This window comes from Hyla sarda, chromosome 8 (assembly GCF_029499605.1).
Source record: "Hyla sarda isolate aHylSar1 chromosome 8, aHylSar1.hap1, whole genome shotgun sequence".
In the NCBI taxonomy this organism is placed as follows: domain Eukaryota; kingdom Metazoa; phylum Chordata; class Amphibia; order Anura; family Hylidae; genus Hyla; species Hyla sarda.
This window is the reverse complement of record NC_079196.1, coordinates 172,866,813-172,884,893: the sequence shown is the minus strand read 5'-3', so window position 1 is coordinate 172,884,893 and position 18,081 is coordinate 172,866,813. Positions and strand designations below refer to the sequence as shown.

General features: G+C 46.0%; 1 protein-coding gene across 3 annotated transcripts in view; it reads left to right on the top strand.

The window, feature by feature from the left end:
- DNAH3 (dynein axonemal heavy chain 3) overlaps window positions 1-18,081 on the top strand; it is a 536,740-nt gene that overhangs the window by 436,468 nt on the left and 82,191 nt on the right. For all 3 annotated transcript variants that reach the window (XM_056535450.1, XM_056535451.1, XM_056535449.1), the window contains exons 47-49: window positions 6,771-7,437; window positions 7,524-7,689; window positions 15,029-15,245. In XM_056535450.1, the coding sequence (XP_056391425.1) occupies window positions 6,771-7,437; window positions 7,524-7,689; window positions 15,029-15,245 (1,050 nt within the window). The remainder of the gene's footprint in view (window positions 1-6,770; window positions 7,438-7,523; window positions 7,690-15,028; window positions 15,246-18,081) is intronic.

The window sequence follows — 18,081 nt, the reverse complement described above, 5'->3', positions numbered from 1 at the left end:
TATTCAGAGACATGTGGCAGGGATGCCCTCTATACCCATTATTGTTTGACCTGGTGATAGAGCCTCTGGCGCGATTCCTTATTACCTCAGAAATACATAAAGGTATCATGGTGGGCTCCAAGGAACTTAAGTTGTCCATGTTTGCTGATGACGTCCTACTCTATCTTAGTGAGCCAGAGAGGGATGTGCCTAAAATTCTAGAATTCCTGTCCACGATGGGGCGCTTCACAGGTTATAAGATTAATGCCTCTAAGAGAAAGCTGCTGCTGCTGTACCACCTCTAGATGGTTAACAGCGGCCGGGGATTTGGGAGTGGCAGTGAGCACCTCTTTCATAACATACCTGGGTATCAAAATAGGGCGCATGCTTAATATGCTCTATTCACTCAACTATACCCCCTTCTTCAAGCGCATCCTCGCGGAACTGAAGAGATGAGAGAATCTTTCCTGGTTTCTTTCCAGGGCCGCTGTCATCTCATCAAAATGATTAGTTTATTGTACCCACTTCAGACCCTTCCTTTCCTATTAAAACATCATGAAATTTTTCGTCTTAATTCCCCTTTTTCCCATTTTATATGGCAGGGCAAGCGTCCGAGGATAGGCTTGCAAAAGCTCATTCTCTATAGGGCGGCGGGGGGAGTCAACTTCCTGAATATTAGGGGTTATAATTTGGCGTGTTTATTTCGTCATGTACTGGACTGGCTCCAGGACAAAACATTATTATTCAACCTGAATGTAGAGAGAGCATTGGAGGCACAATGGTCACACCCTGCGCTGCTGCACATCTCTTAAACTAAGTTACCGGCGGTTGTTAAGAGCTCGGTTCTACTCAGGGCCATAATTATGTCTTGGAAAGAGATTCGCAAGGCTTTTGGTCTTCCTTTTCTTCTTTCGAAATGGATGACCGTTGGTGGTCACCCTGAATTTCCATGACTCCTCTTCATGGTTTCATCTCTGGGTAAATAGGGGTGTGACGACGGTGGAGACTCCCATTAATAAGGACACCCGTCATTGGCTAACACCGAGAGACATGATCTGCATGTATGGACTCCCCCAATCTCATATTCTTTATGCTAACCAGATGTACTCGTTTTGCTTATCTAGACTACGGGACCTCACACAGGAGGCCACTACTCACACACTTGACAACATCATTGGCCAAGAACCAAGGAGAGCTTCTATATCGTCGCTCTACTTGGCTTTCCATGACCACTTCCTTAAACTAGATTCTAAGAAGGTTTTTCCTACTTGGGAACGGTGGACAGGTGAAACTGACGTACATGCCACTATCTTATCAGGATGGGGAGAAGTGTGTAAACATGTCATAAGTGAGCAATGGCGAGAGACTTACTTTAAACTATCGCACGCCGCTTTATATGGCTTTAATATACTCCCCACACCATCTTTCCCAGACAGGATCACTAGTTGTCCCAAATGTAGCTCTCCACTCACAAATTTATATCATGGGGTATGGGGTTGTCCTCACTCGGCTGACTACTGGCAGTTGGTATGCAATTATATACTAGATCACTGGCATATCTCTCTCCCCTTCACACCTCAATTCCTTTGATTCCATCAATCCCGCCCACCAGAGAGGGAGGAGGAGAGGGAGCCGAGGATTCCAGGTATTGTTCATGTAGTGCTTTTGGTAGCGCTTAGGTGCCTACTTCTTAAGTGGCTAGAGGTGCAGACCTGTCACTGCTGGTATACCAAATGAAGGCTTTTCTTGGCATAGACAGGCTAGATGCCGACTGCCACCGTAATTCGGGTACTAAAAGGTTTTTCAAGAAATGGACATCCTTCATTGTAACACACATTGACTTGCGGGGGATCTCAGACATAGTATGTCCTTTTCAACATACTGTCTGGTTTAATGTGGAATCCCTGAAGGTTACACTGTGGGAACTCATGATCTCTGCTGAATGCTCTCCTGGTTTTGGGTCTGGGCTTCCCTGAGAGTCGAAGTGATGACGGGTGTCTTATAATGTCTAATCTATATATGGCAACTCTTCGAGTTGGTTGGCGGGTGGGAGAGGAAGGGGGTATTATCGTTGTTGCTACATCTCATATGTAGGCAGGTAAGTACAGGTTTGTTCCATTTCACCCCATCTGGACAAGGATATTATGCATGGTTCAGAGCTGTAAGAGGTGTGGTTATGGCACTAAGTTTGTGCAGTCCTACTTAAAGGAGAACTCCAGACCATAAAAATTTTTCCCCATAGTGCCGGCAGTAAAAAAAATAAAGATGTACATACCTTCCTCTGCTTCCCCGGGGCCTCCGGTAACCGGCTTTGGTCTCCGCCGCAATCCACTTCCTGGTTGAGGCTGAGCGGCAGTGTGACGTTTTCGGCCCCAGCCGCAGGTGCCGGTGTAGTGAAGAATTTTGTGTCCTGCAGCGTTTTCACACTGCCGCTCAGCCTATTGACGGCCAAGTCGGACTGCGCTGCGGCTGGTGATTGGCTGATTCATCCGACCACCGGCAACCAGGAAGTGGATTGCGGCGGAGACCGGAGACGGTTACCGGAGGAGCGGAGGAAGGTATGTACATCTTTATTTTTTTACTGCCGGCACTATTGGGGACAATTTGTATGGTCTGGAGTTCTCCTTTAAGAAACCTGCATGAGACAAAAATGTTGTTGGCTAAGGCTTGCATGTATGTTTAGATTTGTTCCCGTGAGGGGGGGGGGGGGGGGGTAATTCAGCTGCAACATGCATCTCTTCATCCACTATAACAACAGAGATCATAAAAAAATAATAAGATCGATATATCTATAGAGACATCCAGGAAAACTGTGCATATATATATATATATATATATATATATATACATATACATATATATATGTGTATGTGTGTGTGTGTGTATTGCCTACTTTCACAATTTTATTCACATATTATATATTAGAATTCACAAATAGTTTTTAAATGACAAATTATTTTTAATAAGTTGGAAATCATTGTTGAAATGTAATTTGTTCAATACAATATCTATTTGCAACATAATGCAACAATAGCAATGACAAAACAAGGCCTGACATACATATATGAAAACATAAAAATCAAAAAATAAACAAATTGCACTGGAATGAGGAGGATTAGAAATGGAAAATCTATGTGCCAAAGAGCCCATAGTTATTTATGCCCTAGAGTAACGTATAATGTATACATAATTGGCATAATTTTACCCATGGCAGATTTTCAAACCCCACTGTTTCTTAAAGGGTTGGGAGTGTTCTAGATTTACCATGGCTCAGAATTCTTAAAGGAATATCTGGTACTTTACGAAAAAGTCTATTAATATAACTTATACGCTGTGTATTTTGTAAAGTATTCTGTTTCGGGAGATAATACTTGCACATTAAATAAGTATTAATGATTACACATTTAGAAATGTTTCAGAGGGACAGGTGCTTTTAGAATAGGTGTCAAATTGTAATTTAAAACAAATTTATACAAGAGATGTTCTGCAGTTTTGACTTTGGAGGGCACTGGGACTTTCATTCTGTCTGTGTAGATATTTTTTAAATGATTTGTTCTAGGGTTTGAGTAATTTCACATTACCGTAATTACTTGACATGTTGCTAATGATCTTCACAAATCATGTTCATAAACTCCATGGTAGAAAGTTGTCAAGATTGAAAGTCCATTTTACTAAAAATATTCCATTACACCCGCACTTAAAAGGATGGTTGTATTATTTTTGTAAAACATTTTATGCACTGATTTTAAGACAGTCTATTGCAGATTAAAGGAAAAATACTGTTTATTCTACTCACATTAAGATTTTAAGAAATAGTAGGTGAGCAGACCAATATATAGTTTTGGTGGGGAAAAAAAATCTGAATCATTTGTAACTTATTGATTACATTTCCTGTTTTCTTTCTATGCTGAAAGGGTTACTCCACCCCTAGACATCTTATCCCCTATCCAAAGGATAGGGTATAATATGTCTGATTGTGTTGGGTCCAGCTGCTGGTCTGCCCGGTTTTCTGAACATTTATGTTCAGAATGCCAGCTAGGCTTGGCTGTGAGTGGCCGTGGTTGTCACGCCCCCTCTATTTATGGCTATGGAGGGGGGCGTGACAGCTGTGGTGGCATTTAATCTGGTACGGACCGGAGTTCACTATGTGCATGCAGATTATGGGGTGACGGGCCACAGATCGTAGTGGGGTATCAGCGGCCGGATCCCCGTGATCAGATATATTATCTCTTATGCTTTGAGTAAGATGTCTAGGGGTGGAGTACCCCCTTAGAAGTCCAATGGACCATTTTGCTGAATGATTGACAGTCTTCCAAGCATGAGCATGTATACAGAGAAGAATGTTAATCACAAATTAGAAACACCTACTGAACTCCAAATCTCAGAATGAGCAGAGTATAAACCGAATTCATTTTATGCTGAATGTTTCCCACAAAACTATATATTAACCTCCCCAGCTCCTCCTGGACTATATATAACATACTGCTGCCAGTTAAGAATATATATCCAATGTAGCAGGTTCCCTTTAAATATTTCTTACATGTAAGTTTGGTTATACTTTAATAGTTAGTTGGGCATTCCAGCCCCACAGCCCCTTTGCAGGACCCTGCACCCTGGTGTGCATGAGGTGAAAGGGCACAACATGAGGGAAGCCTGGCATTTGTTTGCCAGATTTCCATTAAAGAACTATGTGCAGGCTGCTCCCTGACGCAGCCTGCACGATGTAACATACACGATGGAAGCCTGGACGCAGACTGTACATAGTTCTTATACTGAAGCCTCACAAATCAAATGACAGGTTTTCACTCATAGTAACTAGCTGCAGGTTGGGCTGGGGCGGCCTGCAAGACTTTTACAGGCTTGCAGCCCAGCTAAGGGATGTTTGGCATTAGGTGGCCACTGGGCCGATCCTAGGGACATGGACGCCTGGGTGCTGGATTGTTTTTTTGCCCCGAAAGTTGGAAAATCGAAGAGTAGAAATGATGACAGATGAGCAGTGACATCAACTACTGTAAATGTCTATTATTTTTTTTTATCTACATACTGGTGACACTTTTCACTGTAATCCTACATGTGGTGACAAGGAGGAGACTGCTAAAAAGTTTTCTCTACAGAACAGGAAGCGTCAGATTATTATTTGGCCTTTTTGTACAATATAGTTCATAAAAATAAAAAAATTAAAAGGACCCCAAATTCTTCAAAAATATGTTTAACATAAATACATGATTATTTTTTAAAGAAACACTTTACCTTTAAAGTGTACCTGTTGTTAACAAAAACTTTTTATATAATGTACATATTATCATTATAGGTATATTTGTATATATATTGGTAAAACATGTTTTATATTTCTGAGTGCAAAAATGCTGTCCCTGCAGCTATTGCCTGTGTGTCTCTGTGAGGAGTCCAAACACAGGACATGAGAACAGGACAAGCAGGGCTCTGTGCAGGTTCCTAGCTTGTCAATCAACATGCTATGTGAGCTGGGGCATGTCACAGAGCCTCACTGCACAGAGCCCTGCTTGTGCTCAGTGTACAGAGCCCTGCTTGTCCTCAGTGCACAGAGCCCTGCTTGTCCTCAGTGCACAGAGCCCTGCTTGTCCTCAGTGTACAGACCCCTGCTTGTCCTCAGTGTACAGACCCCTGCTTGTCCTCAGTGTACAGAACCCTGCTTGTCCTCAGTGTACAGAGCCCTGCTTGTCCTCAGTGTACAGAGCCCTGCTTGTCCTCAGTGTACAGAGCCCTGCTTGTCCTCAGTGTACAGAGCCCTGCTTGTCCTCAGTGTACAGAGCCCTGCTTGTCCTCAATGCACAGAGCCCTGCTTGTCCTCAGTGCACAGAGCCCTGCTTGTCCTCAGTGTACAGAACCCTGAATATCCTCAGTGTACAGAGCCCTTCTTGTCCTCAGTGTACAGAGCCCTGCTTGTCCTCAGTGCACAGAGACCTGCTTGTCCTCAGTGTACAGAGCCCTGCTTGTCCTCAGTGCACAGAGCCCTGCTTGTCCTCAGTGCACAGAGCCCAGCTTGTCCTCAGTATACAGAGCCCTGCTTGTCCTCAGTGTACAGAGCCCTGCTTGTCCTCTGTACCATGAGGACAAGTAGGGCTCTGTACACTGAGGACAAGCAGGGCTCTGTGCACTGAGGACAAGCAGGGCTCTGTGCACTGAGGACAAGCAGGGCTCTGTGCACTGAGGACAAGCAGGGCTCTGTGCACGGAGTCCTGCTTGTCCTCAGTGTACAGAGTCCTGCTTGTCCTCAGTGTACAGAGCCCTGCTTGTCCTCAGTGTACAGATCCCTGCTTGTCCTCAGTGCACAGAGCCCTGCTTGTCTTCAGTGCACAGAGCCCTGCTTGTCCTCAGTGCACAGAGCCCTGCTTGTCCTCAGTGTACAGATCCCTGCTTGTCCTCAGTGTACAGAGCCCTGCTTGTCCTCAGTGTACAGAGCCCTGCTTTTCCTCAGTGTACAGAGCCCTGCTTGTCCTCAGTGCACAGAGCCCTGCTTGTCCTCAGTGTACACAGCCCTGCTGCTTGTTCTCAGTGCACAGAGCCCTGCTAGCCTTGCTTGTCTACCCACACCTTTATTTGGACTCCTCACAGAGACACACAGACAGTAGCTGTAGTGACAAAAATACACATCTTTTAACCAAAAGTATATTACAAATGTAAATATAATGGTATTATCTACATTATATAAAAAGTTTTTGTTAACGACAGGTACACTTTAAATATTTCAGTTGATGACCTATCATACATATATTTGGTTCTATTTGAGTCTCATGTTCTTTGTCTTTTAGGTTCTTAGCCACTTGACACCTACTGGAAAAGTGGTTGACGACAACATCCGAAGCCTCTTCTTTGGAGACTATTTTAAGCCTGACAGTGACACTAAAGTATATGATGAAATTACAGATCTTAAGCAATTAACGTCAGTCATGGAATATTACCTTGATGAATTTAATAATGTTAGCAAAGCTCCAATGTCTTTGGTGATGTTTAAGTTTGCCATAGAACACATTTCAAGAATCTGTCGGGTGTTGAAACAGGACAATGGCCATCTGCTGTTGGTTGGAATTGGAGGGAGCGGCAGACAGAGTGCTACGAAGCTGGCCACCTTCATGAACACATTTGAACTTTTCCAAATTGAAATAACAAAAAACTATACTATAAATGAATGGCGTGATGACATCAAGAAAGTAATGCTGCAAGCTGGGGTCGCTGGGAAAAACGCAGTCTTTCTGTTCTGTGATAATCAGATCAAAGATGAAGTGTTTGTTGAGGATATAAACATGTTATTGAACACAGGGGATGTCCCTAATATATTCCCAGCAGATGAAAAAGCAGATATAGTTGAGAAAATGCAGTCCATTGCAAGAACAGAAGGGAAAAAGATCGAAGCCACTCCAATGGCTATGTACAATTTCTTCATCGAGAGAGTCAAGGCTAACTTACACATTGTACTCGGTAAGGAGATCTAGGTCTGGCTGAAGTAAGCCAAGTCTTACTACATGTACTGATTATAACAATGGCTTATGTTATTCTCCTATCAGCAATGAGCCCAATTGGTGATGCTTTCCGAAATCGTCTGAGAATGTTTCCATCATTGATCAACTGTTGCACCATTGATTGGTTCCAGACTTGGCCAACAGATGCCTTAGAAATGGTGGCGAACAAATTCTTAGAAGATGTGGACCTTGATGACGACATAAGAAAAGAGTATGTTATGCACATTAATAAAGGTGTTGACTGGTTTAGAAACACATTTTCATACACCCTTTGAGGGTTTAAAACACTGATGGCTGTTTGCAGCTCATAGGGCATTATGGTAGTTATAGTTTAATCAGCCATAGATTGGTCTATAGAGTCTTTATTATGTTTATATTCTAAATAAGTGTAGACCATGTCTCTGTTAATGGATTGTCCAGTGCACTTATCTTTTATTTTTTAAGTGTTCAAGCTGGATTAACAAAATCAATCCTTTCCTGCTGTTATCCTGCAGCTCACTGGGTCTCCGTTGATCTCCACTTTCTGGTTTTTATTGCGACACAATTAAATACATGTTTAGTCAATGACTGGCTGACACAGGTCACTAGAGATGAGCAAACTTTTTAAAAATTCGATTCGGACGAATTTTCCGAAAAAGGTTGTTTCGATACGAATTTTTTCGCAGCGAATCTATATGAAAAAAGGCTATTTCTAGCCTACATACAGCCTCTATAGGGGTATAGAACACTTTGCTGTGTTTTAAAATGCATATGGAGTGTGCTGGGGTAGTGAAATAATACTGTTATTCAGAATAACATGCAGATTACCAGCATCGCTTTTAGAATCACTGCCGCACAGCAGCACAATGACAGAGCCTGGTTTTGGCATCAGTGTCAGGAGACCATATAGTGACTGAATGACACAGCGTGGAGGTGTTGGCAGCATGAGGAGACCATATCGTGGCTGAATGACACAGCGTGGAGGTGTTGGCAGCATGAGGAAACCATATAGTGGCTGAATGGCACAGCGTGGAGGTGTTGGCAGCATGAGGACACCATATAGTGGCTGAATGCCACAGCCTGGAGGTGTTGGCAGCATGAGGAGACCATATAGTGGATAATTGGCACAGCCCGGAGTTGCCAGCAGCATGAGTAGGCACTAGGCCTTCACAATTCCTAAGATTAAAAGATGAATTAAGAAATTTAAACCAAAGATTTTGGATAGTGGGTGCTACCTATGAGAAAATTTAAAATTCCCAGACCCAGGCCCCACGGCGGCATCAGTAAACCATATATTGCCTGAATGACACAGCCTGGAGTTGGCTGATGCACGAGTATACAGCAGGGCTTCACAATCCCCCCCAAAAAACACAACAATTTTATAAATTTTTGAAAAAGATTTTGGATAGCGGGTGCTATCTATGAAAAAAATTGAAATTCCCAGACCCAGGCCCCACAACGGCATCAGTAAACCATATATTGCCTGAATGACACAGCCTGGAGTTGGCTGATGCACGTGTACACAGCAGGGCTTCACAATCCCCCCCAAAAAACACAACAATGTTATACATTTTTGAAAAAGATTATGGATAGCGGGTGCTACCTATGAGAAAATTTGAAATTCCCAGACCCAGGCCCCACAGCGGCATCAGTAACCCATATATTGCCTGAATGACACAGCCTGGAGTTGGCTGATGCACGAGTACACACCAGAGCTTCACAATCCCCCCCAAAAAACAACACAATTTTTTTTAAAGATTTTGGATAGCGGGTGCTACCTATGAGAAAATTTGAAATTACCAGACCCAGGCCCAGCAGCGTCATCATTTTTTATTTGAAATTTAAAACAACCTTTGCGTGTCCCGGGCCCCATCGTGTGGGTACGTAGGACCAAATCTAACAAGCCCCCACAGCAACATCAGTAAAACATATATTGCCTGCATGACACAGCCTGGAGTTGGCTGATTCACGAGTACACAGCAGGCCTTCACAATTCCCCCCAAAAAACACCACCATTTTAGAAATTTTTGAAAAAGATTTTGGATAGCGGGTGCTACCTATGAGAAAATTTGAAATTCCCAGACCCAGGCCCCACAGCGGCATCAGTAACCCATATATTGCCTGAATGACACAGCCTGGAGTTGGCTGATGCACAAGTACACATCAGGGCTTGACAATCCCCCCCCCCCCCCCACACCAAAAAAAAAAAAACTACACAATTTTTTTAAAAGATTTTGGATAGCAGGTGCTACCTATGAGAAAATTTGAAATTACCAGACCCAGGCCCAGCAGCGCCATTATTTTTTTATTTGAAATTTAAAACAACCTTTGCGTGTCCCGGACCCCAGCGTGTGGGTACGAAGGACCAAATCCTACAAGCCCCCACAGGGCTCATGTGGCCGTGAGATGTAGGCGCAACATCTCCATTGCCTTGTTTCCAAGACTTCTCGCCAAGGCAAACCATGTGAAGAACAGTGTGACACCGCCGTGCCCTGCACACATGGTATGCTGAAGGGCCACTGAGACTTGTCCGGCAGTGGAGGCTTAAGACACAGTGGAGGATGTGGAGGCGGAGTAGCACACTGTCACAGGACCAACAGGCTGACAGAGTGTAGCAGGAAGCAGCATTGAGTACACACCAGGGCTTCAGAATTCCAAAGAAAAAACAAACATTTAAAAAAAAAAATTTAAGAATATTTAGGACAGCGGGTGCTACCTATATGTTGCCTGAATGACACAGCCTGGAGTTGGCTGATGCATGAGTACACACTAGGGCTTCACAATCCCTCACCCAAAAAAAACACAACAATTGTAGAAATTTATGAAGAAGACTTTTGGATAGCGGGTGCTACCTATGAGAAAATTAGAAATTCCCAGACCCAGGCCCAGCAGCACCATCAGTAAACCATATATTGCCTGAATAACACAGGCTGGAGTTGGCTGATGCATGAGTACGCACCAAAGCTTCACAATCCCTAATAAAAAAGACAAACATTTTTGATTTTCCAGGACAGGACAGCTTTTCCAGGGCAAACTCTGCTAGTTGCGGCCATAAATCAAGTTTGGCTGCCCAGAAGTCCAGCGGATCTTCAATGGTTGTTGGCATGGTCATGTCAAGGTATGCCACCACCTGCTGGTTCAGGTCCTGCTCCATGTCTACCTGCTGCTGATGAGTTGCTTCACTATGCGGGTGAAGAAAGCTACTCATCAGCGACTGTAGACTCAGGCTGCTGCTGATTGAGCTGGTACTGCTTCCGCCACCCCTCCCCTCCCCAGCAGCTATGGCAGTGGAAGGTGAGGGCAGAGGGCCCCCCGAGTCAGACCTGCAAGTGGATAGACCATTTGGCCGATAGGCATCGGCCAATTGACTACATAGAATCTCTCTGTAGTAGGTCAGTTTGTCCTCCATCTCAGTGGGTGTAAAAAAGGCCCCCATTCTGCGACGGTAGCGAGGGTCTAATAAGGTGGAGATCAAGAAGTCATCCCGCTGATGAATTTTGACAATTCGGGGGTCACTACGCAAGAAACTGAGCATGTATCGTGCCATTTGCACCAGTGACTCGGAGGGACTACCTGCCTCCATCTCCACTGCATACTGCCACTGTGTCTAGGTCCTCTGTCTCACCTTCCTCATGGCGTGCGAGCTGCTGGACATTTCAGGAGTCTCCTCCCTTTCTCTCAGATGTTGAGAAAGGGAGGAGACTCCTGAAACGTCCAGCAGCTCACATGCCAGCGAGCCTTTCCACACCACCTCAGAATTAGCATCCACATGGCCAGGAACACACTGTCCAACAAGCAGCAAGTCTGGGATGGAAGGTTCTGAAGACACCGAGTGAAATTACCTCTGAGCAGTTCATTGAGCACCGGGTGATTATGTTCTGTATATCTCATTTAAAGTTTGTACATGGATAAATATCGAGATAAATAACTTTTTAAGTGCAATTCCCAGTTGTATGTCTGTTTCTATATATACGGTTTACTGCACTCAGGATACGGAGCCCTGGGATAGACATAGGGAAGCCACCCATTTTGTGCACACCTGTGGTCTGATTATATTGAAAAGTTGATTCACATTGAAGTTACACAGGGGAGTACTCCCATCTGCTTGGATCATCAGGAAATCGGTTATGGCTTTTCTTTGTTCGTATAGTCTGTCCAACATATGGAGGGTGGAATTCCAACGTGTGGCAACATCACAAATAAGACTATGTTGTGGGATACCGTTCTGACGCTGCAGCTCAAGGAAGGTGTGCTTGGAGGTGTACGAGTGGCTGAAGTGCATGCACAGTTTCCTTGAGATTTTCAGGATGTTTTGCAAATGGGGTGAAGACTTCAGGAAGTGCTTGACAACCAGATTCAACACGTGTGCCATGCAGGGCGCATGTTTCACGCTTCCTTGTCGCAGCGCGGACACAATGTTCTTCCCATTGTCGGTCACCATGGTTCCCTTTTCCAGATTTCGTGGAGTAAGCCATACTCGGATTTCTTTACGAATAAACTTTAGCAGTTCTTCCCCTGTGTGACTCCATTCGCCAAGGCAAACCATGTGAAGAACAGCTTGACACCGCCGTGCCCTACACACATGGTACGATGAAGGGCCACTGAGATTTGGACGTGCAGTGGAGGCCGAGGACACGGTGGAGGATGAGGAGGCGGCGTCGCACACTGTAACAGGACAAACTGCCTGGGGGCGAGAGCGTGGAGGAGGAAGCGGTGTGACCTGTCCAAGTTGCTGTTGTGGCTGTGCAGGAACAACATTTACCCAGTGGGCCGTAAAAGACAAGTATTGTCCCTGCCCGTAGTTACAGCTCCACACGTTGGCACTGCCATGCACTTTTGAACACACCGACAGGCTCAAGGACTGGCCCACCTTCTCTTGTACAAACTTATGCAGGGCTGGTACTGCCTTCTTCGCAAAGAAATGACGGCTTGGGACTAGCCTAGGCTCAGCACAAGCCATCAATTCTCTGAAAGGGATGGACTGCAAAACCTGAAACTTGAGAGGAGCACATTCAACTTCTGCGCCATTGGATGAGTGGGCACATACTGTTGTCTCTTGGACATGGCTTCGCCGATGGATTGTCGGCGGAATGGCTGACTAAAAGCGGGAGAAGCAGGAGCGACAGAAGGAGTGTTTGACACAGTTCCCTTCGGCTGAGGTGGTGGAGCCTTAGCTGGATGAAGGAGCGAGTGGATGGCCACTGGGTGATGCAGCAGGCTGGACCACTACATCGGAGCCACGGTTCTCCCAGGCTGCTTAATGGTGGCGAAGCATGTGTTGACGCAGGGCCGTGGTGCCGACATTGGGACCCTGGTCACGCTTCACCATTGCCGACAGATCTTGCATGTGGCTACGTGAACCTCCTCCGGATGCCTTATGAAAAACTTCCACACCGCCGAGTAGCTGATTTTCCCACCCGCAGTCCGCACTAATTGACTGCTACTGGCACCGTCTACAGGAACCCCTGTTCCACTACCTCCCGGAAAGGTAGGCTGCCGTGAAGCAGGTGGTCTCCCCCGGGCACGTTTGGCTCCTGAATTTCCACTCCTGCCACCACGCTGACTGCCAACCGTGCTACCGCCTTGCTGACTCAAGGGCAACCTGCAACTCTCTTCTCCTGATGATGATGAAGCCGGCTCCCAATTGCGATCGGCTTCATCATCATCAACAGGTGTGTGCACGTCACTGATGTCCTCCTCAGGTTCCCCAACAGTGTCTGCTTCAGGACCCTGAACACTTGCAACACCGCCTCCCACGTCACTCTCCGCATCACTACTTGGCCGCCTAGCGGAGCAAGCGGCGCATGTCTCCTCCCCTTCTTGGCTGTCCAGTAGCTGCTGACTGTCCTCTATTAGATCGTCCTCAGTAAATAGTGGAGCTGAACCCACAGCATAAGAAACTTCTTTAGGAGAGGGAACAGCATAGGACAAAGGCAATGGGAGCATACGGACTGCTCCTGGGCCATGCCAACTGAGGGTTGTGTCTGAGGAACCCATCGACTGTTGACTAGAGGTGTCAGATGTCACTTGTAATGATGTGGATGAGCGTGTTAACCAATCGACGACGGCAGATGGGTTGCTGGTAGAGACACGATCGCTGGATGATAAAGGGAGCTCAGGCCTCTCGCTGAGACTCCTGCTGCCACTCGCCCCAAGTCTGCTGCCAACTCTGCCTGAAGTATTTAGGCCTCTGCCACTCCTCTGTGCACGTCCTGGCACTTCTCTGCCTGACATACTTACTGCGTTTATGAGGGTATTACAATACGCTACACTAATCTTTAAACAGTATTTGTCTAGAACAGCAGCAGGTGATTACTTACGGCTGTCCTTTCTCAGTATGTAGGCCCTTTACAGATTAACAGGTACAAGATGGTACACTACTTGGATGTACGTATGCGGTATACACTGATGAGGGCATTAAGATGCGTAACTATACGCAGAAAAAACTCTGTATTTTTGTAAAATACCAGCCGGTGAATACTATTGTTTGTACTTTGACTGTATGGAGCACCTTGACAGCTTAACCGGTACTAAATGGTACAATACTTGGATGTACCTATGCGGTATGCACTGATGAGGGCAGTAATATGCGTAACTATACGCAGAAAAAACTCTGTATTTTTGTAAAACACCAGCCAGTGAATACTATCGTTTGGACTTGCACAGTATGTAGCCCCTTGACAGATTAACAGGTACAAAATGGTACAAATGCACTACAGTCCACTGAGCAATCACGTATTTCTGAACAGCAGCAGGACCCCACAGTGCAGCACCACAAAAAAAAAAAAAATACAGAGATTAAACCCTAAATTGCACTCTGTCACACAATTCTGAGCAGCAGAAGATTTGTGGAGCAAAAAAAAAAAACTCAATTGGGCTGAAAAATTAGGAGATAAGATGCTTCAGAAAGTTCAGGCAGCTTGGAGATCTGTATGAGGCAGCTGACAGCTATCTGCCCCTCTCTGCTGCAATGCTCAATAACGTGAATAGGAGGTTTAGCTATCAATGATCCTTCTCAGTGTAACAGCACAGCACTCTGCACTCCTGTCTTTCCCTAATGCTGATGTGACTAGCAGTTGCAGTGTAACGCTGTGGTATGAGCTATTCACACACACGCAGTCCCGTCCTCTCCATCTGAGTGCATAGATGAAATGAAGAGAGGCAAGATGGCCACCGATTATATAGGGGCTGTGACATCACAGGGGTCAGTGAACACTGATAGGCTGCATCTCACATGTGATTCGGGGTCAGCCCGCCTACCTTCATTCCCGCCGCTGTCTCCCGCCCTCCCATAATCCCCTGCCCCATGTACTCACATGTGGATCTGCCATCTTAGGTCTCCAATAGCCTGGAACCCTGTAAAATGAATAGAATTACAGCGATATTCGTATTAGTTGCAAATCAAATTTTTCATGAAATTCGTAACGAATTCGGGTTCGTCAACTTTGTTTCGCTCATCTCTACAGGTCACCACTGTGGTCAATGATTGGGCATTTTCTGGATGTCAAGGTCTCTAATCTTATCTTTTAAGAAATTATAACAAATCAATTTTTGTTTCCAAATTGCCTTAGGGTTGTTTCCATGTGCAAGTATTTCCAGGAAAATGTCAAAGAATTGTCAGATAGCTTCTATAGCACGCTGCGTAGACACAACTACGTCACACCAACCTCATACTTGGAACTCATCCTTACATTCAAGACCTTGCTAAACAGCAAAAGACTTGAGGTTGATACTATGAGAAACCGATACCTTGTTGGCCTGGAGAAACTAGATTTTGCAGCATCACAAGTAAGTGCTCTGTCAGTGGAAAGTTATTTAATGATAGATTCACATTAAGTAGATTTTATGGGATGTTTATAGAGATCATGTTTTATTGTTCATAATCCACTATTCTGACCGCCTCCTTGGCTTTATGAACCAATTTCAATACTGCTTCATGTATCACTAGGGACATTTTAGTTGGGCTTTATGTTGTCATAAATGCTGTGTCCCTGTTACAGATTTTGCATTGGGGCCAAGGAGCTTCAAGATGTGTCTTTGCTACTTTGCTGCTAATAGAATCACCTTCACTGCAGTAAATGGGCTTGAGAAAATAAAGTGAATGAAAGATTTTATTGAATTGAGAGAATAGGAAATTAGGCAAAAAAGATTATGAGATGGCTGGTGGTTAGTTAAACAGTAACCTATGCCCATCATACATAAACATTCTACAGAAAATATACATACCGTATATACTCGAGTATAAGCCGAGTTTTTCAGCACAATTTTTCGTGCTGAAAACACCCCCCTCGGCTTATACTCGAGTGAACTCCCCACCCGCAGTGGTCTTCAACCTGCGGACCTCCAGAGGTTTCAAAACTAAAACTCCCAGCAAGCCTGGGCAGCCATCGGCAGCCACTGCGACCTTCGACATCTTCCAGCCCCCTCTCACCCTCTTTAGTTCTGTACAGTACTCGCCTCCGCTCGGCGCTGGTCCGGTGCTGCAGGACTGTCCGGAGAGGAGGTCGTCCAGTGGGATAGTGGTTCCGGGCTGCTATCTTCACCGGGGAGGCCTCTTCTAAGCGCTTCGGGCCCGGCCCCAGAATAGTCACGTTGCCTTGACGACGACGCAGAGGTACGTTCATTACCAACGTACTTCTGCATCATCGTCAAGGCAACGCCTCTATTCTGGGCCCAAAGCGCGGAGAAGAGGCGCCCCCGGTGAAGATAGCAGCCCGGAACCACTATCCCACCGGACGACCTCCTCACCGGACAGTCCTGCAGCATCGGACCAGCGCCGAGCGGAGGCGAGTACTGTACAGAACTAAAGGGGGTGAGAGGGGGCTGGATGATGTCGAAGGCCGCAGTGGTCTTCAACCTGCGGACCTCCAGAGGTTTCAAAACTACAACTCCCAGCAAGCCCGGACAGCCGATGGCTGCCCGGGCTTGCTGGGAGTTGTAGTTTTGAAACCTCTGGAGGTCCGCAGGTTGAAGACCACTGAGGGCGGATGATGACAAGAGGATGATGAAGGGGGGGGGTGTGGGATGATGTCAGCAGACAGCTTTGTGTTTCAAATGGAAAAGAATTTCCACTGTAGTATTCAGCAGCTAATACTAGTACAGGAAGGATTAAGATTTTTTAATAGAAGTAATTTACAAATCTGTTTAGCTTTCTGGCACCAGTTGATTTAAAGAAAAAAAGTTTTTCACCGGAGTACCCCTTAAGGAACAAGGGCGTACAGGTACGCCTTTGCTCCCTGGTACTTAAGGACCAAGGGCGTACCTGTACGCCCGTGGGAATTTCGGTCCCCGCCGGATGGGGACCGGACCAGGGTGACTGCTGATATCGACCAGCAGGCACCCCGCGCAAATGCCCAGGGGGGTCATTAGACCCCCCATATCGGCTATTGGCGCAAATCGCAAGTGAATTCACACTTGCGATTTGCGGGATTCCGGGTCATTACGGGTAAATGGTGACCCGGAATATAAGGGGGATCGCGGTTGTCCAAGACACCCATGATCCCCCTGAAGGGATAGGAGTGAGTTGGCAGGGGTGCCACCCCTCCTATCCCTGCTATTGGTGGTCTGGATGCGACCACCAATAGCAGATCGGGGGCGGGTCTACTTTTGTTTTCCCCGTCCTGCCCACCCACAATAGGCCGGGCAGAATGGGGAACCGAAGGGGACCGGGCGCCGAAGGTCCACTCACCCCTCCGGAGGCTGCGGGCGATGATCGGCGTCGGAGATCGGCGGGCGGCGATGTCATGCAGCAGGCTCCCTGGATCCCTGTAAGTTGCCTAGCAACATCCGGAGGGCTACAGTCCGAGACCACTATACAGTGGTCTCTATACTGTAGCACTCCAGATGTTGCAAAACTACAATTCCCAGCATGCCCAGACAGCTGTTTGGGCATGGTGGGATTTGTAGTTTTGCAACAGCTGGAGGGCTACAGTTTAAGACCACTATATGGTAGTCTCTGAACTATAGCCCTCCAGATCTTGCAAAACTACAACTCCTAGCATGCCCACACAACTGTTTGCTGTCTGGGCATGCTGGGATTTGTAGTTTTGCAACATCTGGAGGGCCACAGTTTGCAGTGGTCTCTATACTGTAGCTCTCCAGATGTTGCAAAACTGCAAATCCCAGCATGCTGGGAGTTGTAGTTGCGATCCCTCCACCTGTTGCATAACTACATCTCCCAGCATGCCCTTCGGCGATCAGTACATGCTGGGAGTTGTAGTTTTGCAACAGCTGGAGGCACACTGGTTGGAAAATATTGAGTTAGATAACAGAACCTAACTGAAGGTTTTCCAACCAGTGTGCCTCCAGCTGTTGCCAAAGTACAACTCCCAGCATGCACAGTCTGTCAGTACATGCTGGGAGTTGTAGTTTTGAAACTGCTGGAGGCTTGACCCCCCATGTGAATGTACAGGGTACATTCACACGGGCAGGTTTACAGTAAGTTTTCTGCTTCAAGTATGAGCTGCAGCAAATTTTTCGCCGCAGCGCAAACTCCTAGCAGGGAACTCGCTGTAAGCCTCTGCCAGTGTGAATGTACCCTAAAAACACTACACTAACACAAAATAAAGGGTAAAACACTACATATACACCCCCTTACACTGTCGCCCCCAATAAAAATTAAAAA